Below are 21568 nucleotides of genomic sequence, written 5' to 3'. Positions count from 1 at the left end.
TCCAGCCAGCCGTCAAGCTTCCTGCTCGACAAGCATCGTAGCACTAGCCCAGACTACGATGTGAGTCAGGTCTCTAGGACAAACGTCCCGGAAATGGGTGAGAAAGGGGGGCAAGTGGCTTTCGAGACCGCCCGTTTGCTTCGAACTGCCCTGGTGAAGCCTCGCTAGTTGCAAATAATGAACAAAATGCTGAGAGTCAAACCGTGACGAAAGACATGGGTCCATGCTCGTCCTACGGCAGGGGTCGGGGGTTACTAGCATATGATGCAGAAGTCAAGAAACCGACCGCCAACCGCGCCAGAGTCTGAAGTATCCATGTGCCGGGATCTTAGTCTGGCGGACACGATCAGCAGCGACTTGTTGCACCCCCACACCGGCCCGGGGTGGATCTGTCCGCCTCATTGGGCCCCCCTGAGCCCACAAGGCCACAAGGCCGTGGCCCCTGTCACAACCTCATTTTCCCTTTCAAAGGTGTCTCACACCGAAAGCGCGGAACCTGAGGATCGGCGCGCGTGATATGTCGGTGTCTGTGTCTGTGTCTGTGCCACTGTCAATGTCAACCACATGCACCGCGATAAGCGCTCGATGCTCCCGTCCTTCAACACTGTCAAGTGGTCGATTGTGTCAGAGCGTTCTCTGACTGCAAGTTCTTTTGTCCACGACTTGACTCTCAGCCAACAACGTGCCATATGCTGTTGGCAGCGACTAGCAACCTCTCCTACATAACACATACTTCTCGTCCATGTTTGATTTTGTCTCGAACACGCAGCTGAAAGCAGGACACAACCTCAATTCCGCCGAGAGCCCACCTAGACGACAACCAGTATTTGGCTTAAGGCCCTCTCCTCTCGCTTTGATCGATTGAGAGACCATGGCAGCACGTCTGTCCGAGGTCAATGCCGTCAACATGAACAAAAACACGTCGTCCGACGACGTGATGCTCGAAAAGGGCCTGCTCGACTCGCAGGAGCCAGAGCCAGCGTCAACTTGGTTGGAGCAAGTCAAAGAACGCTATGAAGACTTTATCAGCCCCTCCGCCTGGTTCAGCGGCCACCGGCCCAAGAAACCGCTGCACCGCACGGCCTACCTTGACGGCCTGCGTGGATTTGCCGCTCTGCTCGTCTACGTGTTGCACCACCAAGTCTGGGGCCACGCGGGCATCGGCGGTGAATTCATCCTCGAAAACGCCTATGGCTGGGACAAACAGTTCTATTTCATCTGCATACCCGGCATCCGCGTCTTGTTTTCCGGCGGCCATTTGGCGGTGGCCGTCTTCTTCGTCATCTCCGGCTACGTCTTGTCCGCGAAACCCATGAGTCTGATCCAAGCGGGCGAGACGACCCAGGTGGCCGACAATCTCGGCTCAGCCTTGTTCCGCCGCTGGGCCCGGCTGTATCTGCCCGTCATTGCCACCACGTTCGTCTGGATGACTTCGTGGCACCTGTTCGGGCTCAGGTCGCTCTCGCCAGGCGCCTATGAGCCGGAGAAGAAGTACATTGACGAGGTGTGGAAGTGGTACTCCGAAATCAAGAACTACAGCTTTGTGTTCCATGAGGACCCGGCGTTCGGGTACAATGACCACACCTGGTCGATCGCGCTGGAATTCAAGGGCTCCATTGTCATCTATACATGCCTCATGGCCTTCGCTCGACTCAGCAGGAACGCCCGCTTGTGCTGTGAAGCCGGATTGGTCTTCTACTTCCTCTACATCGTGGATGGCTGGTTCTGCAGCCTGTTCGCCATGGGCATGCTGCTCTGCGATCTGGACTTGCTGGCCATCAGGAACGAACTGCCGTCCTTCTTCAAGCAGCTGGAGCCCTTCAAAGACGCCATCTACTACACTCTGCTGTGCATCGCTTTGTACCTTGGAGGCGTGCCCTCCATTACCGGCGACCTCGACCACCTCCGAAAGTCGCCTGGCTGGTACTACCTGTCGTTCTTGAAGCCGCAGGCGGTGTTCGATCCTCGATGGTTCTACCGCTTCTGGGCCGCCACATTCATCGTAGCTGCGGTGCCTCGAATCAAGAGTCTCAAGGCCTTTTTCGAGACCAACTTCTGCCAATACCTCGGCAGAGTCTCTTTCGGACTGTACCTGGTCCACGGACCGGTGCTGTGGTCGCTTGGCGATCGAGTCTATGCCGCGACAGGCCGCATTCGGGACGCCCATGCGGAACTTGTACCTGCGTGGATCAATTTGTGCCCGTTCCCGAGCTGGGGTCCGTTTGGCTTGGAAGTCAATTTTATCATGGCACATGTGGTGTTACTGCCGGTCACGCTCTGGTTGGCCGAGATCGTCACCAAAGTCATTGACGGACCTACCGTGAACTTTGCACAATGGATGTACAAAAGAGCTCGCGGCGTGAGCGAAAAGCCCAATTGGGGCTTCAAATCGGGTGTGTGGGGGAAGAATTAGCGTTCTCTCATCATTTTCATTGTATGGGATATAGATTCCGGGGAGTTTGGGCTGTAACGATACCTACCGTACCTGGGTACCAACCCGATGAGACCAAATTCAATCCACAAGAGACATGACATGGGAGCTGCCGTATTGTGGAACTACCTTGTCTTTCCAACCGCCCCTCTTTGAGCAGCGACACGATCTACCCTGGAGCTCTGCCAGAAGGGGAAAACGGAGATCATCAGCTGGGCGCCTCAAACGGGATGTGGACGAGAAGGGCCGCTTGAGTCCCATCGCAAAGCGGTCGATCTGGGCCTTTTTGCGACGTTTCCGTGGGTCCGCAAGTCGTATCTTCGTATCTTCGTGGAAACGTAATTAGCAGACTATTGAAAATGGACGGCATGAGGACGACATGAAGCTGGCTGACCCCGCGGCAATTCATGGGATGGCAGTTTTTCAACCAGACATGTGGGAATAATCCCAGAGACAATGGAGGAACAGGAATAACCGTCCTTGGTTGAGTTCCAGGTGGAGTTCAGTCCATCAGCCCAGGATGCAATTTCCTCCCAACAAAGAAACAGCCACATAGGACGGGCGTCTGTTCACGGTATTCCAAGTCACCGGGCTCCCGAAATTGTACTGCGGACAGGGGAGTGGTAAGGACCAGGGCGAGTGGGAGGGCGCGCCGTTTTGAGACCAGAATGTAAATCAGGCAGGACGATAATGCAGTCCAGAAGCGAAGGCAGGCGCCATTCGTCCAATGGTGTTCCTTGTGGCCTGATAGTAGATTTGCGTTAAAAGAGTAGAGCGGAGCCTTCTCCGGCCGGCGAAGCGGCCCCAGGGGTGGAGCCAGTCAGGATGGCCAGGAGTGGGTATAAAGTTTCATCATCCCGGGTTAGGTCTCCTTGGGACACCGGAGCAGGACCGGTCTGCAACCACGGGAAGCCCCTGTCAATCATCCAGCCCGCGAAAAAGTGAGCGGCCAGCTGTTGATAGGAGTGCCAGTCAATCTCCACGCTGCAATGCCCAAGGTGGCTCCGAGACATTGCCAGCAGATCGTTGATACACTTTTGGCCCATGGGCCGGCCGCACCTTCGATAATCCATATTTGTTGCTGCTGGGTGGAGCATCGCTCGCTAAGCCGGGGGTCTCGTAAGGTGCGGTCGAGGCGACAAGGACAGCCACCATATTGAGTCATGTTGTGATGAGCTGAGCAAGTCTGTTGTTGAGGAGAGCATGACTCCACCCCCGGGCGCCCAGCGCTGGACCGGACTCGACACTTACTTATCAAAAAGCAGTCGGACCTCTTCGCTTGCTGCACTCTTCTCTTTCCCGCTCTCCAGTCGCTCGTTAGCTCATCGTCCTTCGTTTTTTGCACGGTCACTCGCTAAGAGTCCCGGTGCTCTTAATATCCCCTCCTCAACAATCCCCCCGACTCTCTCGACACTCGACACCAGACACCACCCAAGAACGAACCATTTGGGCATCTCCGCCCTACACCTCCACGATGAAGACCGCTTTCATCGTTCTTGCTCTGGCTGTTGCCTCGCAAGCCATGCGTGTCCCTCTATGCTCAGTAAGATCTCTCCCATGGGCAAGGCTCCTCCCAAGACTCCTGTCGCTGACCATGCCATCCAGGCCATCTGCATGACCAATGCCATCGCCCTCACAGGATGCTCTGCCAGTGACACAGCCTGTATCTGCACATCTGAGAGGTTCTTCCCTTCCGTGGCACAATGTGCTGAGGACGACTGCAATGCGGACAAGACAGGTGAGTCACCCTTGAGATCTCCGCTGCTTGCGTTCCACAGGAAACAGAGGTTAACTTGTCAATAGTCATCGACACTGCTGAAGGCTTCTGCGCAAACGCCGGCATCCATGTCGAGGTCAAGAGATGGGGTGGTGGTGGTCCAAAAGAACACGGCTTCGGTGGTCCTCCTGGTCGCGGCCATTGGGGAAAGGGCAAATGGAAGGGCGGTCCTCCCGGAGGAAAATGGGGCTTCAAAGGATGGGGCGGTCCTCCTAAGAAAGGAGGCTGGAGCCCACCACACGGAGGCGGACGTCCTCAATGGGGTGACTGGACCCCAACGGCTCCGGAACAACATCATCCCAGTCCTACTGTTATCTGATTGTTTGTTGAGCCCGATCCTGGAGGCGTTCGCATGGATTCTTTTCTGTGGCTGAGATTCTTGCTTGCAACCGCAGCTTCAAGCCTTCTTGACCTTTTTTTATGACCAACCTTCAAGTCAGGATAAAATGACCATACCTGACTGGCGCATGGGAGGAAAGAAGGTCAATTGGCCGTCACAACAGGCCCTTGGACAAATGGCTTTTGTTCATATAATTCGACGATTCCCTCAATGGGTTGTCGCATAATACTGATCGCGTACAGCTGCACGAGATCTTTTTCATGCTAAGAAGCATTCTAGATGCACGGAATAATCATCCACACGTTCGTTGTTTCGTAGACTGACGTGACCCGGCTTCCAAGAGTGTCTTCAAGTCAACATCATGCTTTTCCGCATCAATTCCAACGAGGACATGAAGAGCATTCGATGCGGCCATTGGGAGATAGGCCGTGGCAGTTACGCGGGGTTCTAGAACTGATATCGTCAAGGTAATGTTCGTTATCAGCTTGAAGCCCAAGCTGAACCTGCACCTGTGGCATGTCTTTGCGGTTAAACGAGCCGGACTGGCCAAGGCGCTTTGACACAGAAGTGAGCAAGAGGCCAATGACAGATCAGCTAGGATTCCTGGAGGGCATTTTGTAGTAGGAAGATGTTGAATAGTGCGTTGTTGCGCAAGTCAGTCGATGGCCATCTTGTCCCAAAGGCATCAGATTCATGTTGCGATGCAGTGTAATGAGACTCTCGCCAAGCTCATCTTAGAGCGGCGACAGGTTGTATCACGGGATGATTAGATCATTCGATTCCGTGACTTGGCGCGCTGCCTGGCGGATGGCGACTTCAAGTTTGGCAGGTCTTAGCCGCCTCTTACGTCGAAATGCCATTCCACCCCCTTCTACAGCAGTACAAGTACTACAAAGTTCACAGTATCATATCCTTCCACCAGTCTGACCTGCTTCCATGCTATACTATAACGCAAGAATCGTCTATCACTCCGTTTCTACTCTGCCGAAACACGATATCGCATCCTGACAACCTAGAATCTCTCCCATCGTACTGGTTGTACCCTTGGCGGGAATCGTAACCTTGACCCGTCAACCTCGGAAACGCCCACCGAACAAGCGCTTGACATTCTTCAGCCGAGAAGAGTTACTGTGGGAAACCATAGCGCAGTCTAACATCCCAGCATGTCCATCAAGTAAGACCCGAAATCCGACCGTCAATGTTTCGCATATTAATTGTGGCATTCTAGCTGGGTGATGTTGGATGGCCAACAAGGCTTCATACCGTTACCCGCCGAGAAGGTCATTCACAAATCATCCCCGAGAGTGTCGCTCGCTATTACAACACCGTCGACTTATCCAGGTCGCAATCCTTTGAACATAAACTGCAATTCAGGCGTGGTCTATCTGACTAATCAGAGAGTAAGCGATAAATCGCTCATCAACGACTGATCCTTTTTTCTAACAATGGACGCAGATTGTATATCTGCCCGACAGTCCTACGGCAGAGCTTCAGTCATTTTCCGCACCACTCTTGAATCTGCATGACTCCCATATCACAGTGCCCTGGTTTGGACCCAATGCCTGGCAGGCCGCTCTCCAACCAGTCCCGGGAGGCAACATTCCTGCATCGCACGCGGTAGTCGAGCTCAAATTGACCTTCAAGGATGGTGGCGCGCCCGACTTCCACTCCAAGTTCGAGCAAATCAAGGAGAGGCTGCAGCAGGTTGTCACGAACGCGCGGGAGAATAACGCGTCCGGACAACGACGTGACAGTTTCCTGGGCAATGTCAATCTGGACAATGTCCACCTTGATCAACTGCCATCCTACCAAGAATCTGGCCATGATAGAGTAGCAGCAGGGGATACGCTCGAGTCCAGTGCTGTCATAGAGTCGCCTGGGACGGCAGGTCCGATTCCATCCTCTGCTGGTGGTCAGGTGGGAACAGCTTCACCCGCGGAAGATATGGAACCACCGCGGGAGCCGCCTCCAGGTTACGAGGAGGTGCAACAGCAAAGCATACAGGCAGAGCTTGACCGGAGGCTCTCGCAACCTCTGCAATAGACTCGCATTGGCATTTCGGAAGGCTGTCTGTGGTGATTTGAAAGCACGGTGTTTAGGCGCGACAGAACAGATTCCTGTTTGCCTGCGGGCTTGCATGCATGGGATTTGTAGTCTTATCATGGCTGACAGTAGCCTTTTTATATGTTCTATGCCATATCTTCGGATCTCTGGAAGACACAAATGGCGCTCGCCTCGCCTCATCTGTAATTTGAGTGAATATCTGTTGTGATGTGGGACGTCAAACGTATTATGTAATCCAGGTGTCGCGACCAATCAGAGTCCAGCAATTCCAAGTCATCTAAACTTTGGAGCTCGAGCTTTCAACTCCGAAGAAGCTCTCCTTACACCTTTCGGGCACCTTCGCACTTTCACACGTACGGTCAATTACACCATCGGATATCTGGGGCGTTTTGGGGTCGTATCTCCCATTACTCCTTTAACCGGACTCCCTGATCTTTTCCCCCCTTCAGCCGCATACGAGACTTCAACATGGGGATCACAGATTTCTTCTCCGACCTGCTGACGTCGGTTTCCTTCGTGCAGGAGGTCCACGCTGAAGCTCCCGCCGAAGAGGAAGAATCCAGCGAAGGCGGAGAGGACTCAAAGGAGGAAGAAGGCGGCGAGGAAGAGGAAGGTGGTGACGACGAGGAAGAGGAGGAGGAAGAGGAAGAAGAAGAGGAACCCGAGGACCCAAAGCCCAAGATCGAGGAGGGTATGTACAAACGAGGAGACACATCCTGCAGTCGTGCTGTTCTGGCGCCAAAGTGAACGAGTTGAGATGCTAATCGGATTGTTCGCACCCGCAGACTGCGCCCGCTCCGCTCAATGCATTGGTTACAAGCACCACTTTGACGAATGCGTTGAGAGAGTCACCGCCGCTCAAGAAGACCCCGACCACAAAGGCCCCAAGGAGGACTGTGTCGAAGAATGTATGCTTGAACAATGGCTGACACTTTTGGAAACACCGCATTGGCATACAGAGAGCTGACCAGGATCCAGTCTTCCACCTGCAACACTGCGCCACTCAATGCGCTGCTCCTAAACTGTGGAAGCAGTTGAAATAGATCTGTCGCAATCAATTTCGAAGACCTTCGATGGCCCCGGAACGAACGCAGACCCTCGAAAGCAAGACAATGTCCATACGCTACTTGCGAACGGGAATATCAAATGCCAACTTTGCTGCCGGATGAGCATGGAGTGCGGGATCTTGCTTGGGGTGTATTCTGCAAGATGGCCCTGATACAATACATAGTGCACACCGCCACCGCCTGTACAGCTACTACTAAAATGAAAGACTTGTTTCATCCCTGGTTCAAGGGCTCTGTTTTGCATCGGGTGTCAGGTGCATGTGCCAAAGCTCAGATTGATGAACCTACACCTGCACACGGATCCCGACATGTATTCCCTGCAAGCGGGCTCTAGAGGATCATCTTCAGCATGCAAGTTACAACCGACTTTTCATGCCGTGTGTTCCTAGCGACATGTCCGGAATCTGGGGCTTAGTCCCTCGAAATCTGGCTTTCCCTCGACTTCTATGAACGGTCTACATAGCTTCCTCTTATCTTTCTTGCATCTATTGTGTTATACGCCCTGCCACGGTCCCCGACATGTACATACAGTTTCAAATCGAAGGTAGGTTCATCACGAGCGTAAAATAAACTACCTGGGACTAGTATATCGGTATATTTATATCATCCCTACGGACCGAAAGGCTACATCATCTATCTTAGCCAGCCATTGCCGACCCCGACACGTAATACATGCTTATAGTGCACTCCTTCCATGGCCGTGATCATAGAGAGGGAATCTTGCCCTTGCAGTACTACCTTGGTCCAGCGGCTAGCCAACATTTCCGTTCTCATTCTCATCGTAGACCTGAACACCGTGCTCAGGCGCGCTGCGATCGATTTCAAGTCTTCGATTCCGCACATGAGACTGACGACCAAACAAGCCAAGAGATAGCGCAAACGGCATAACGATCATAGCCACGACGGCTTGAAAGATGAGGGCATTCTTCATGTTTCGTGGGGGGTGTGCATCGCTAGACGCCTTGAGCGCATCCATGATCACAATGAAAATACCGCCCAGCAGCTGTCCGCCGCACCAGCACAGACTGCTTCCCAGCTCCGGGCCGACCGGGTAATGGATTTCGACGAGGAATTCGAGAGCGACAGGGAGGAGACCGAAGCTGGCAGCGCCGAGGACAGCGCAGATGATGTCGACATACGCAAGTGAGCGTGACTGTGGTGCCCAGACGAAGATCAGATATGGTATTCCAATGAAGAGGATGGCCAGCTTGATATAGCCGAGGTAGAACTTGTATTTGTCGATGATGGGCGAGGAGATGGCGGCGCAGACCAGCCCGACAACAATCAATATCGCACCCGAGATGCCTGCGTTGGTCTCGCTAAATCCGTATGGCTCGAGGATCTGGTTGAGCAAGGTTGAAAAAGCGTTGAAGAACCCCACATACACCATGAACGGGATGGAAATAAGATAAAACTCGACCGAGCGAGTCAACGTGTGCAAGTCATGCCGCAAAGATGTGCGGTCCATATGATCCATAACAGCGCCGGCCGAGGGCGGCGTGGGTGGTCTAGCCGGTATGAAGAAGGCTGGTACACATGCCACGGAGGAGATGATCGCAATGTAGAGAATCATGTTGGGAATATCATCCGGGCTTTCTGCCCAGAACGGCGAGATGAGCTGGCCCAAGGCTGCGCCGAACGGATTTGCCAACGAGGCCACTGCAGTCGCAGTGGTGCGGCCGGCAGGACTGAACCAGAGATTGCTGTAGCTCGTGGGCGACGACAGGACGAACGGCTGTGCGAAGCCGATGATCAGCTGGCCGACCATGACGCCGGCGAAATTGTTGGCCTTAGTTGCACCGTACTTGACCCAGTTCCCGACCAGGAGGAGCGCGGCGGCCACAATGATGGCAACGCGTGGACCGTACCGATGCAAGATGAGAAAGGTCGCTGGCGTGGTCACGCAGAATGCGAACAGAAATGCCGTCGAGACCCAGTTGATGTTGGTCTCGCTCGTACCGAAGTACTGCGCTGATGTGGATGAGACCGATGCAAAGGCGAGCCAGTCCCATGATACCACGATGTTCAGCAGCACGAGCTGGGCTAGGCCGAAGAAGCGGCGTTTGTACACTTTATACTCGGCAAAAGAGGTTGTCGAGATGCGCGACAGTGTGCGCGCTGTTGGGGGAGAGGTCTGGATGTTTCCGTCGAAGGTCACGGTGCGTGCCAGTAGAGGTCCTTGCGAATCCACGGATGACTCCCCTGCCGTGCCATGTTTGTGGCCGGGCCGCTTTGTGTCTGCTGAGGATCCCATCTTCAGTGTGATGGCTGATGATAACAAAGAAGGCTTGTCGGCCGGTCTCAAGCGGACTCGCACATCAGGGGTTGGAAGTGGCAGGTTCTGACGGTATTATAAAGGTGACTTCGTGTTCAACGTCGAAGCAAAGAGCGAGAGTTCCTCGAGGTGTGCTAGGTCGCGTCTCGACGTCCATGCGATCTGGATATCTCATGAGCATATCGCTGTCGGCTCTGATAAAGGAGTGGAGTGAAAGTCGACGTTGCAATCAATAGTGCTCGTCCGATTTCAATTCGGCGAATCAGGCGCCGTATTCTGTTGCTTTCGGGCTCAACCTCGGCCGCTATGTTGTGGCGTTCCACTTCTTGTAATGTTTATCTCTTCGACTTCGATACAAGCAACTTGAAGTCAGATGGACTCCTGATACTATCATGATATGGGAGTTCTTGGTGGACTCCGGCGCATGGTGGGCATCACGTGGGAGCAATATCTATCCGTGGATTGGCGCCGAGCATGCAATTGCTGGAGACTGAAGTTCATCAAGCGAGCGATTGCGGCTCATCGGGCGCACAGTAGTAGATAAGTGCTCGGTCCTACCCGGATGAATGAAGCCGCGCAAGAACTATCATCTCTATGATGTTTGGTGGGCTCGTGGCTATCATTTCTTATCGGCCACTTGGAGGCATGTGACAAAAGATATCCCGCATTCTGTACTCAAGTGCTCCAGGACTTTGTTTAATGATAGGTCCGTAGTGGCCTGGCGAACGACTGACGATTTCGGTGATTCGGCACGTGGCAGCCTTCACAGCGGTGGAGAAAGATGGATCAACGCCTTCTCGGACAATTCAAGGGGGGCCTCAGGTGTTTACCACGGGGTTTACCTATTCGGAAGTGCTATGAAAACCGTCCAGAACTCGGGTGGGGCAGTGATGTAGCTGAGGTCATGAGTTGACTGTGTTGCTGCTGCGCCGCCTGATTCTCAACAGTCACAGGGTGGGAGCAAACGCTTTCAGAAGGGAGTCCCATCTGAGAGATACAATAGTCCAGATCAAGACTTGGGACATAGTCTCTACGTCTTGCGCGGCCACAGACTGTGATGGATAGCTCGATGGAGATGGAGAGGACGTGCGTGGTGCCGATCCAGTCCCCGATTTGAGAACACAACGATGCTGCTCTTTAAATCCTGCTGTCGTCGGCGTAACAACGCATCGCAGTGCGTCGTCGCTTTTCAGTTGGTCGGAAAAGAGCCAAGTAGGGGAAGAATGTATATTCACATTCCGAGCAGCCTCAAATGGTGGCTGGATTGCACGTCCCCTCGAGCGCGTGCCGAGACCCGGCATTGTTCGAAGAATGTCGTCCTGACTACCGCAGGCATGTAAGTCTTTTGTTTGAATCCTGAACCGGAAACAAAGATGTCGCAAAATGGATACTCGGGCCACCACTTCTCCCATATGAAGTCGTCTGCACTTTTGGTCTTCGTTCGGTTGTCGTATCTGACTGACTGCCGTGGCTGTACGGCCTTATGATGCAGCAGAGAACTATTCACAGCGGTGATTCTCAAGTCTGAAGTGTTCGCCATGACCTTGATCTCCCTTCTTCTCGGACTGCTTTGTCTGGGAGCTGTGCGGGCGATCAATGTGCAGGATATTCCTGAGTGTGCGGTCAGTACACGGAACATGCCTTACTTATGAAAGTGTGTGCTGATATGGAACAGCAAGAATGCCTCTCCAACTCAACCTCAGCGCAGACACAATGTTCTGTCATTGATATTGCTTGTCTTTGTTCCAACACAGCCTATGTCAGTAGTTTGTCATGCTGCTTGTACCAGAAATGTTCGGATGATGAGCAAGCAAGTATGTCAAGGCTCGAAAAGAAGATAGAAGTTCCAAGGCTGACCAATGCCTAGCCGCCATCCAGTTCAACAAGCAGGAGTGTGCTGCGGTTAATGAAACGGCTCCGGATTTCGTGGGATGTTCTCCGGCTGGACTGTCCAGTGCCCTTGCTAGTGCGAGTGCACGAGGAATTCCAGTGATGACCAGCTCACCAAGTGCTTCATCCACCACCACCACCACCAGTTCCTCCTCCTCGGTTGATACCCGGTACTTCACCATTACGGGAGACGTGGTTCCAGAGACCATGGTGACCATGGGTGGAAGAACATCGACAGCAACATTCGCAGGAAGGCCATTGATGACCGGTAGTTGCACAGTACCGTACTTTGCTGTTGTGGCAGGCGGCAATGCAATGGTGACCGAGTTTCCAGCCATTGGCTGTTCCAACGAAAGAGTCGACTGCTGTCCATTCAACCAAGGGGTAAATGCAGGCTTGACCAGATGTCCGCAGGACTATTTTACCACCGCAAACGGTTGCTGTCCAATGTGAGTCCCACCTTGCGTCGCGGAGACGTGGACTGACAAAATCAGTGGTTACCAGGTCTATTACACAGCAATTGGTGCGCAGACGCCATGCTATTCTGACCCGGCGACAAAATTCATACCAGCATCCACGCCAACGGTATCGGGCCTCACGTTGATCACCGATCATGTATTTTCGGAGATGTATATGCTTGTGAAGCCTGGTTCCTCGCATAGTTCACTGCCCCTCGGTGGCAAAATCGGGATCATTATCAACGCAGTTCTCTTTGTGGGAGTCATCATCGCCGTGTTCATATATATCCGGAGGCGGAGGGCCAAGGCAGCAGCTCAAGCTGCACGGTCAACGACATTCCCACCGGAAGAGCCAGCGTTACAAATGTCACAGGCGCCCAACACGCACGAGCTGGATAGTCCGGAGGCGAAGGCTGGGTCTCCGGGAGCTGCGAATCCGAACTGGCCGATCTTCCCAGTATCCTCGCCACCTGCATACGAGCAAGCGAAGAAGAGGTCTCTCTCCAACAAGTTGAGCTCTCCCCAAGAGCTGCCCGGAAGCACTTACATTCACGAGCATCACCCGGCGTACTCGAGTCGCGGTACGCCTACAGAAACACGACCACCCTCACCGCCGAAGACTCCGGTCACAAGAGCCGAGAAGAAGTCGCCCGTCATGTCTGCTATCACGCCAAGGTCGGCGAAGTCGGGAAATCAAAGTCCTCCATTTGTATCCCCGTTGGGGTCACCGAGGCTGCCTCAGTCGTCGCCTTGAAGCTTGTAAATATATGTTTTCAGTTGTTTCAAATAGGATGAATAGCAGCACACCGGCGAAGACTTCAGGTATTGGGTTCGAGTATGTGAGCCAAAAGGCGTCTGTAATCTACTGCCAAAGACTAATTCTGATGTCGGCGCGCTCTGGAGGATGATAAATGTTGAACGTTGTAGGGAGCTCAGACTTGCGGAGGGCAACCACTGCAGTGCATCTTACATCTTACCGCCAAGCCCGTATATATCGTGTCACGTGGTCTCACGTGAGTTCTTTAGTGGCGATACTAGTGATACTATGGCGAAAGCCGGAGGCGGAAGGACAAGAGGGACCTTACCGATGGGATCTCTTTACCATCTTAATACATCTCCCATCGCCAGCACTTCTAGAAATACAGTCATCGCCCGCCACTGCATTGTCAGCGACTCGTTGGCGTGGCAAGGCAAGGCATCTATTTCTGGTTCTTTCTTTCATTCATTCCTGCAACAACAACCTTCCATTGACTGAAACACCTGTTCTTTGCGGCCGCTGCCGCCTACACCGTTGTCAAGATGGCCTTACAGGCTCCGTTCGCCCAACTTCCGGTACGTCTTGGAGCCTCGCTCACAAATCCACTTCCGCTGATACATATGTCGCTACAGGGTCTGTCCATGCTTGGTCCCGATGTCTGGGCTACCCTTCCTTCGCTTCTCGTATCGCCCTTGAAGACGCTGCGCCGTAACCGCGTTGCGCGGTTGCGCTCCCAGGGAGATGCCCAGGCTGCTCCGCAGATGCTCTCAACGGCCGACAAGAGGATGAACGGTTTGGAGGTATGTGGATGTGAACCCTTATGGAGAGAATGAAGAAGCCTAACGCTGTCCCAGGTGTCGCCAGTGACCAAATTACCAGAGTTCCTCGCAACCGTACCGATCGAGAGCCTACGTTTCGCACCCCTCAATATCCGTTCACGCCAGCCACTACCTTGGTTGTCAGGTAGCGTTCGCAGCGCCATTCTCCCATCACAATTTTCTACCTTTCCCGCACAGCGATCCTTCTCCTCCGCTGCGTCAGGGACAGCGACAAAACGGACGATGTCGAGAATGGACACGGTCAAACAACATAGGTTCCAGCCTTCGACAAGTCATCATCTGTTCGCACGGCCACGGCAGGAAACCCCGGGTTTCAAGTACCAACGTCGGACATTTTCAAACGCATTCCAGCCTGCGAATCAGAACAACGTGCTAGCCCACGCCGAACGGACTGCAAATAACAATCCTACCAGCGCAGCCGCACAGAACGCCTTCTATACTGCTCTTCTGCGAGCCAATATGCCCAAGCTTGTCATCGAGAGATATCAGTCTGGTCGATATGCCAACAACCCAGCAACAGATGCCGCGTACCTCAAAGCTCTTCAGATGGTTGGCGCCGTGCCGGCTCCGGGCGCGAACGGAAACCTAGCCGCGTCCCAGGGCGGCGCCTTACCCCCGGAGACCCTGCAAGCCGTGGGCCAAGCAGTTGCAGGTCAAAATTACGGTGGCTCACTGGTCATGCCAAGCAACAAATCTGGTACAGGCGCAAGGGAAGCACCTCTGTACGTTGTGGTGGAAGAATCATGGGGAACCACCATCCTCAAATGGGTGAAGACATTCCTTTGGGTCGGCCTTGCCGGCTACTTTCTCCTGGTCATTCTCACCATGGTCGTCGAAATGTCGGGCAGTCTCCGCACCAGGGCCGGACAGAGTAACGAAGTTCAACCCCAGCACCAGACCGTGCGGTTCAGTGATGTCCATGGTTGTGATGAAGCCAAGGAGGAATTACAGGAACTCGTCGAGTTTTTGAAGAACCCCGACAAGTTCAATAAGCTTGGTGGTAAGCTGCCCAAGGGTGTCTTGCTCGTTGGGCCCCCAGGTACTGGTAAGACAATGCTTGCTCGCGCCGTTGCTGGAGAGGCCGGTGTCCCTGTCTTCTACATGTCAGGTTCCGAGTTCGACGAGCTTTATGTCGGTGTCGGCGCGAAGCGGGTTCGTGAACTTTTCTCTCAAGCGCGAGCCAAGGCCCCCGCCATCATCTTCATTGATGAATTGGATGCTGTCGGCGGAAAACGTAACGCGCGGGACCCTGCATACGCCAAACAAACACTCAATCAGTTACTCACGGAGTTGGATGGGTTCAGTCCCAGTACTGGTGTCATCCTGATCGCCGCAACCAACTATCCCGAATCTCTCGATAAAGCACTCACCCGACCTGGTCGATTTGATCGCCATATCAACGTTCCTCTGCCTGATGTCCGTGGTCGCATTGAAATCCTGAAGCATCACATGCGGAATATGCCAGTCGCTCCTGATGTGGACGCGACCGTCCTTGCACGAGCAACAAGTGGCATGTCTGGGGCAGATCTTGAGAACTTGTGCAACCAAGCTGCTGTTCACGCATCACGCATGAAGTACAAGAGAGTCAACGCTCAGGACTTCGAGTGGGCCAAGGACAAGATTATGATGGGAGCTGAAGTCAAGTCCAGAATGATCCGGGAGAAGGACAAGATCCAGACGGCTTATCACGAAGCCGGCCATGCTTTGGTCAACCTGTTTACGCCATCCAGCAGTCAGCTGTACAAGATGACAATCATCCCTCGTGGCCGGGCTCTTGGCGTTACCCATTTCTTACCGGAAATGGACGCTGTCAGCATGGGTTACGACCAATTCCTCGCTCAGATCGATGTTGCCATGGGTGGTCGAGCGGCTGAGGAATTGATCTTTGGCCCAAACAAGGTGACCAGCGGTATCGCCCATGACGTGCAAAGCGCCACACGGACGGCATATCATCTTGTCACTCAGTGCGGCTACTCCAGCAAGCTTGGGAATGTGGACCTGGCATCGGACTATAACAATCTATCCAGCGAAACCAAAATGGAAATCGAACGTGAGGTCCGAGACATCGTTGAAGCAGGCAGACAACGAGCCGACCGAATTGTCAAAGAAAAGCGTAAGGAGCTCGAGGCTCTGAAGGACGCTCTCCTTGAGTTTGAAACACTCGACCGAGAAGATATCAACAAGATCTTGCGAGGGGAAAAGCTAAAACGTTTGGAAGTGGAACTTCGAGAAAATGACGATGACAGCGGGAGCCCTGGTCGAGAAAACAAGTTACCTCCAAAGAAGGATAAGGATATTGGGCCCAAAGGGGTGGTAGGCATCAAGATCCCCGAAGTCCTACTTCCGCCTGGCGCGCCCGGTCGGAGGGGGGAGAGCGAGAATGCTCGAGCAAGTGAGCGGTGACAATGAGACGAGCTCGCAGGACTTCGCTGTTTCTTTGTGCTGTGCACTCTTAGCGGGTAAACTTGCTTGGACCTCTATCATCTGGCTGTGCCGCTGTACTTAATCACGAAAGCTTCTCATAGGCTTTATAGGATGCCCCTTCTGTTTTGAATATAGCATAAATTGAGCCGATGAGATCCGTCTTCACTTTCAAAATTTCACTGTGCATTGTGACGAGTCTCAGCATGTCGTGGCCCTACATCCGATGGCAGCCTTGCAAGGCGTCAGTATCAGATGTGACTCTTGCCTGTAGACTCGTAGCAGTTCAATTTGTAGTGCCAAGGTATCGGAGCGGAAAACCATGGTCAGACGCTGGGATGCTGTGTCAGTGGCAGTGTGGCTCACTCCACCAGGTGAAGAGCGTGGAGCCTCGAGTTGTACGTCACCCGCTGGATTCGTGAGAGAAAGGCCAGAGTTGGGTTGGACCATCACGACTTCATCCACTGGTACACCGACTGCACGTCCTAGCTACCTATGTACACTCCTTTGCAGTGCCCTACTTGAGCGATTGTCTCTCACGTAAACTTCTCCTTCCGAGGAGAGTGCTGTGAACGCTCACGCTTTGTCCTAACAACCCGACCGGGCTCGACCACGGCCCATCGACCCATGCGCAGCAAAGACCATCATTCCACCTTCACGCTCGTTCGACCCTCGCAATGACCTCGCGACATATTTCGCACATTCGGAACTGGCTCTGGTCCTCTCCGCCCGCGGAATGGGCATTGAACCAGCTGCGTGAACTGCTCATTGGAGCCCTACGACAGGGCCCTGTCCCCAAACATGTGGCATTCGTGATGGACGGGAACCGGAGGTTTGCAAAGAGACACAGGATAGAGACTGTGGAGGGACATAATTTGGGGTTCGAGGCATTGGCTAAGGTATGCAGAAAAAAAGGATGATCGTAAAACAGCAGATCTCAATGCTGACACTGAAACCAGATTCTCGAAGTATGCTACAAATCCGGGGTCACCCATGTCACGATCTACGCCTTCAGTATTGAGAACTTCAAACGGTCGAAATACGAAGTCGACGCCTTGATGGACATGGCCAAGATCAAACTGAAGCAACTCGTCGAGCACGGCGACCTGCTCGATCGATACGGCGCAAGCATTCGCATCCTAGGCCAACGGGAACTAATCAAGCCCGACGTCCTGGAGGTCGTGGATCAGGCGGTCAGCATGACTTCGGGGAACAACAACTGTGTGCTGAACGTGTGTTTCCCATATACCAGTCGAGAAGAGATCACCTCGGCCATTCGAGAAACAGTGGAAGAGTTCAGTCATCCTATACCTGCAGAAGGTGCAGACAAGGAGCGGACAAGCACATTCAAAGAAGAGCGAATAGCGCATACAATCCGCTCGCAACAGTTCAGTCAGCACACGAACTCAGATGCGGCATACACACAGGCGCCGGGACTGCGGTCGCCTTCTTCAAGCACGACCTCTCTCTCATCATACTCGCAAGATGCCTCCGAACGCGACACATCCTCCGTATCCACCTCCACCACGCTCCATCCTGACGGCTATTCTGATACCGCATCTCCTTTCCCCGAGCCTACGTCTGGAGTTACTCAGACCTCACCATCTAAAGGCTCTCAGGGCCATCAACAAAATTCTACCTATCCCTCCCCTGAGCTGATCACCCCCGATACGCTCAGCGCGCACATGTACACCGCGGGTGATCCGCCGGTAGACCTCCTCGTCCGTACCAGCGGCGTAAGTCGACTCTCGGATTTCATGCTGTGGCAGTGCCATCAGGACACGCAGATCGTCTTCCTGGACGTGCTGTGGCCGGACTTTGATCTGTGGAGTTTCCTGCCCGTGCTATGGGAGTGGCAGTGGCGTACGATCAAAGCCGAGCAATGGGACAACGACCAGGAGAGCAAGGAACAGCGATCGGAAAGGGCTGCGGCGAGAAAGAAACCCTTGAAACATGCTGCACGAACGTCGACGGGTATACCGCCTACCAGAGGCTCCAAAGTGCATGCCGCTTGAATTGCCCTAGCCGTTCAGCACAGTCCACATACAGTGGAGGTTGACACAACTTGTATAGCATAGATATAAAGTGTTCGATACTAGAACAGGCCAGGACATACCTGTGGCATCTGCTCTTCTCCGTTGTCATTTCGGCATTGCATGTACGTGCAACAGGAGCGGAAGAAGCCCCGAGTCTCCAGCCCCAGAAATCCTCACATAGTAATATCAAGGTATGACCTACTTTCACCTAGAGCAATTTCCCTATACCTAAACGAACAGTAATGATGTCGAGAGGTTCTCGGCAATTCGTTATGAGTAGGTAGGCAAGTAGCCAAAGAAAAGCCGGGTGATAGACTGGTCTGGGGGTTAATATAAAATGGAAATTTCGAGTTTATTCTCTTGACCAAACCACAATCTTCATTCAGTTTGCGTGTCTAACCTCGATACAACCCGGGACCAACTACTGTCAAGGCCCGATTGCTAGGAAGTTCATCATTTTAATCTTGATAGATCTATGTCTTGTTTCCCAGCCAGCTGAGCCGCACGCTCCATACACATATGCGGCGACATCCGAGACGAGGCTTGACATCGACTCCCCTACCCAAGGGAACCATCTGGCCCTGATGGCTCCGAGCCGCTCCCTCAGACGTCAAGGCTTTCTCTTGGTTAGCGATCTGTTCTCGCTCCATCCAGGATCAAGCTTGTGCAATGATGGCCCATCCTCCAAGAAGAAGCGTTCCTCATCACGGTACGTTGAAGGGTAAACAGGGATATCTGGATCAAGCTGGATAGGTAGTATTTTCGAACCTCCCTGACCAGCAGGTTTCATCTCTATTGTACATACTATACATACCCTTCCGGATCGACTTTCGGAGCCTATCTCGTCTGCACCGCGCCGGTTGCACGAGCATCACCCAAGGCGGCAAATGACAACCGCACCGGCGTCGACGGCGAGGGGATCAGGCTGAGAGACCGACCACAAGAACTTGAGATCGAGAGCAATGAAGGCGACGTTTGCCCCAACCGCAGTTCTCGAGACTCGGTGGTGTTCTGAGCAAGTCGATTTTCACCATGACAGCCAACCGCCGTTTCGCACGCGGCCCGTGGTGACGCTGCATTCGAGCTGCCGATCTCGCTTCCCTGAAGATATCCAGCCATCCATTCCCTACTCAGGTTCAACTTCGTCTTCACATTGATGTTCCAGCTCAAGTTCGGGCTCGGGTTAGCCTTGGCCTCCATTTTCATCGGCAATGCAGTCGAGCTACGGTAGATGCGTCGCCCCTGCTCGAAACCCCGCTGATTGCGCTCGCCCGTTCGGGCAGATATCCGTCTCGCGGTATCCTGGCTGACATGATTGTCGAGAATCTCCATTCTCATGTCGCGCTCCTGTTGGCAGGCCTGGCAGAGTCTGTTGACGCTGAAAGTATGCAAGGGATGATCGAGCTTCTCCACACACTGCACCGGCGACGCTCCTGGTGGCTGCGACTGTGCTGAGTGTGGTCCCTCTTGTGCATTCTTTTCGTTGGTGTCTGTGCTGCAATCCCCGTTCTCTCTTATGCTTGTCGATGCTGTCCGTGATGACCCTGGACTCTGTGTTCGGTTCCTATGGGGACAAGGTGGGTTGCTGATCGGGGTACCAGACATGGAGACATGCCCACATGCTTGGAAGATATAAATTTTGTAATAACACATCTTGTGTACCCTTGCTGGTCTGTCGTATCCTCACTCACTTGGTAATTGTTCCAGGGAGTCGTGGTCTTTGTCAAATATTCAAAATGTCCTCGACAGTTAGCCGCAATTCAACAGCGCCTACAAACCGAGATGAAGTGGGAGATGTCCATCTCGAGAGTTCACTCTCTCGTGTGGTGACAACCGGTCAAGGCGACTCTGCGTGCGAGTTCATGTGATGCTGCGTTCCCTTTCTTTGTTCCGCTGCCACTGCCTTTGGTCCTGTGCGAGATCAGAGCCATGGCTTGTCACCCCGATGCGGCAAACAAAGCCCATTTGAAGAACGGAAGGGCGAAAGCAGTCGCCTATTCTCAGCATGTTTTCTTTGTTGTCTGGATATCTCTTTTCATCACCGTTGCAGGCAGCGCGACTATCCTGCGTCATAACTTGGGGCGAACGAGTGGGTGGTTCAACCTGGCAGACTCGAGGGTATTTACAGGGGGTTAACGATACAGACGGATATCGAAGTAATACCTTGAAAGCGACTGAACTGCCATCATTGTAGCGTATGCTGGTGGCAAGCATAGGAGCATGTATGAGATGTCGCCTCCCAAAGAAGATAAGTGATGGCCCCTTCACAAGGCTATGCGATAACGTGTAAGATCCAGTGTAACTCGGCATTGCTCTATGGAGTCAGCTCGATTACCTGGCATTTCATGAGATCCTCGATATTCTGGTTTGATCTTCTTGCCTTCCTGGGTATTCCGTCTCTCCGCAATCCGATACTCCTTTCCTAAGCGCTGTCGCTTATTCCTCCGGAGCGAGCACAACCTTAGGAGATCTGTCCCTCCCGTCCCCTAGAGCAGTCGCGATGTCTGCCTTCCTGCCCGTCCAATCCTCTTTCTCTTCTTCCTCGATCTCTCTGCCTGTCCGCTCTCCTCGCTTGTGCAGCTCCCGCTCGTGTTCAGCCTGTTTCTTCCCAACATCCTCCGTCAGGCTTTGTTCCTCTCCATGTCCTCCCCCGCCGCCTGAGCGCACTGCTTCGGCGACGTCACCTTCGCCAGGCATCCGCATTTGCTCGCCATCCAGGTTGCTATCGCCCTCTGAGTAGTTCTGAGCGTCCGATTCTGGTATCAGTTTTTCTGTCAGAGGGCCACGCTCCCCTGATCCCCTAGCACCTGGGTGCGCCGCCTCGCCGTGTTGGGACGGTACGTCATGTGAGGTGCGACGGTCGATGATTTTGTCCGACTTGTTCGCAGGGTCATGGGAGGTGGATTCTTCGGCGGAAGTCTTTGATGCTGGGTTCTGAGCTTGGTTGAGCCCCGCTTGCTCAGTTGGCTGCGAAGGCCCTGTTGGGTCAAGGGACGACGACATCTTCGGTGGCTCAGGAAATGCGAGGAGTGGGTCAATAGTGCTGGGTAGGGCCGAGTGCGCCTGGTAGGTAATGCTCGAGAGTGTAGCTGTTCTCACCCCTCTCCTAAGAGACACAGAATCTGTCTTGGTTTCTGTGGTCAGAGTTTCAAGCCGGTGAGGTGCTCGAGGCGCGACGTCGTCTGAAGTCTACTCCAGCGGGCCCAGGAATTG

The 21568-nt window shown here is 53.5% G+C and overlaps 10 protein-coding genes across 10 annotated transcripts; 7 read left to right on the top strand and 3 right to left on the bottom strand.

The window, feature by feature from the left end:
• Positions 1-871: 871 nt before the first annotated feature.
• A1O1_07945 (uncharacterized protein) lies at positions 872-2413 on the top strand (the record flags this gene model as incomplete). The annotated part of the gene is made up of 1 exon (XM_007728811.1): positions 872-2413. One exon carries the CDS (start codon positions 872-874, stop codon positions 2411-2413), a length of 1542 nt encoding a protein of 513 aa, XP_007727001.1.
• A 1492-nt stretch (positions 2414-3905) lies between these two features.
• Positions 3906-4527, top strand: A1O1_07944 (uncharacterized protein; the record flags this gene model as incomplete). Its single annotated transcript, XM_007728810.1, has 3 exons — positions 3906-3974; positions 4037-4169; positions 4235-4527. The coding sequence occupies 3 exons, from the start codon at positions 3906-3908 to the stop codon at positions 4525-4527; spliced, it is 495 nt and encodes a 164-aa protein (XP_007727000.1).
• A 1256-nt stretch (positions 4528-5783) lies between these two features.
• On the top strand, positions 5784-6591 carry A1O1_07943 (uncharacterized protein; the record flags this gene model as incomplete). The annotated part of the gene is made up of 2 exons (XM_007728809.1): positions 5784-5948; positions 6004-6591. 2 exons carry the CDS (start codon positions 5784-5786, stop codon positions 6589-6591), a joined length of 753 nt encoding a protein of 250 aa, XP_007726999.1.
• Positions 6592-7080: 489 nt separating this feature from the next.
• On the top strand, positions 7081-7655 carry A1O1_07942 (uncharacterized protein; the record flags this gene model as incomplete). The annotated part of the gene is made up of 3 exons (XM_007728808.1): positions 7081-7303; positions 7398-7520; positions 7591-7655. The coding sequence occupies 3 exons, from the start codon at positions 7081-7083 to the stop codon at positions 7653-7655; spliced, it is 411 nt and encodes a 136-aa protein (XP_007726998.1).
• A 775-nt stretch (positions 7656-8430) lies between these two features.
• A1O1_07941 (uncharacterized protein) lies at positions 8431-9933 on the bottom strand (the record flags this gene model as incomplete). Its single annotated transcript, XM_007728807.1, has 1 exon — positions 8431-9933. One exon carries the CDS (start codon positions 9931-9933, stop codon positions 8431-8433), a length of 1503 nt encoding a protein of 500 aa, XP_007726997.1.
• Positions 9934-11492: 1559 nt separating this feature from the next.
• A1O1_07940 (uncharacterized protein) lies at positions 11493-13056 on the top strand (the record flags this gene model as incomplete). The annotated part of the gene is made up of 4 exons (XM_007728806.1): positions 11493-11576; positions 11630-11768; positions 11822-12293; positions 12339-13056. 4 exons carry the CDS (start codon positions 11493-11495, stop codon positions 13054-13056), a joined length of 1413 nt encoding a protein of 470 aa, XP_007726996.1.
• Positions 13057-13601: 545 nt separating this feature from the next.
• A1O1_07939 (uncharacterized protein) lies at positions 13602-16301 on the top strand (the record flags this gene model as incomplete). The annotated part of the gene is made up of 3 exons (XM_007728805.1): positions 13602-13634; positions 13692-13859; positions 13914-16301. 3 exons carry the CDS (start codon positions 13602-13604, stop codon positions 16299-16301), a joined length of 2589 nt encoding a protein of 862 aa, XP_007726995.1.
• A 695-nt stretch (positions 16302-16996) lies between these two features.
• On the top strand, positions 16997-18334 carry A1O1_07938 (undecaprenyl diphosphate synthase; the record flags this gene model as incomplete). The annotated part of the gene is made up of 2 exons (XM_007728804.1): positions 16997-17218; positions 17279-18334. The coding sequence occupies 2 exons, from the start codon at positions 16997-16999 to the stop codon at positions 18332-18334; spliced, it is 1278 nt and encodes a 425-aa protein (XP_007726994.1).
• Positions 18335-19192: 858 nt separating this feature from the next.
• Positions 19193-19960, bottom strand: A1O1_07937 (uncharacterized protein; the record flags this gene model as incomplete). The annotated part of the gene is made up of 1 exon (XM_007728803.1): positions 19193-19960. One exon carries the CDS (start codon positions 19958-19960, stop codon positions 19193-19195), a length of 768 nt encoding a protein of 255 aa, XP_007726993.1.
• An 831-nt stretch (positions 19961-20791) lies between these two features.
• On the bottom strand, positions 20792-21358 carry A1O1_07936 (uncharacterized protein; the record flags this gene model as incomplete). The annotated part of the gene is made up of 1 exon (XM_007728802.1): positions 20792-21358. One exon carries the CDS (start codon positions 21356-21358, stop codon positions 20792-20794), a length of 567 nt encoding a protein of 188 aa, XP_007726992.1.
• Between the last annotated feature and the right edge of the window lie 210 nt (positions 21359-21568).

The sequence above is a fragment of the Capronia coronata genome (assembly GCF_000585585.1).
Source record: "Capronia coronata CBS 617.96 chromosome Unknown acBCG-supercont1.7, whole genome shotgun sequence".
NCBI lineage: Eukaryota > Fungi > Ascomycota > Eurotiomycetes > Chaetothyriales > Herpotrichiellaceae > Capronia > Capronia coronata.
The sequence above is the reverse complement of the archived record's forward strand: the minus strand, read 5'-3'. Positions and strand labels throughout refer to the sequence as shown.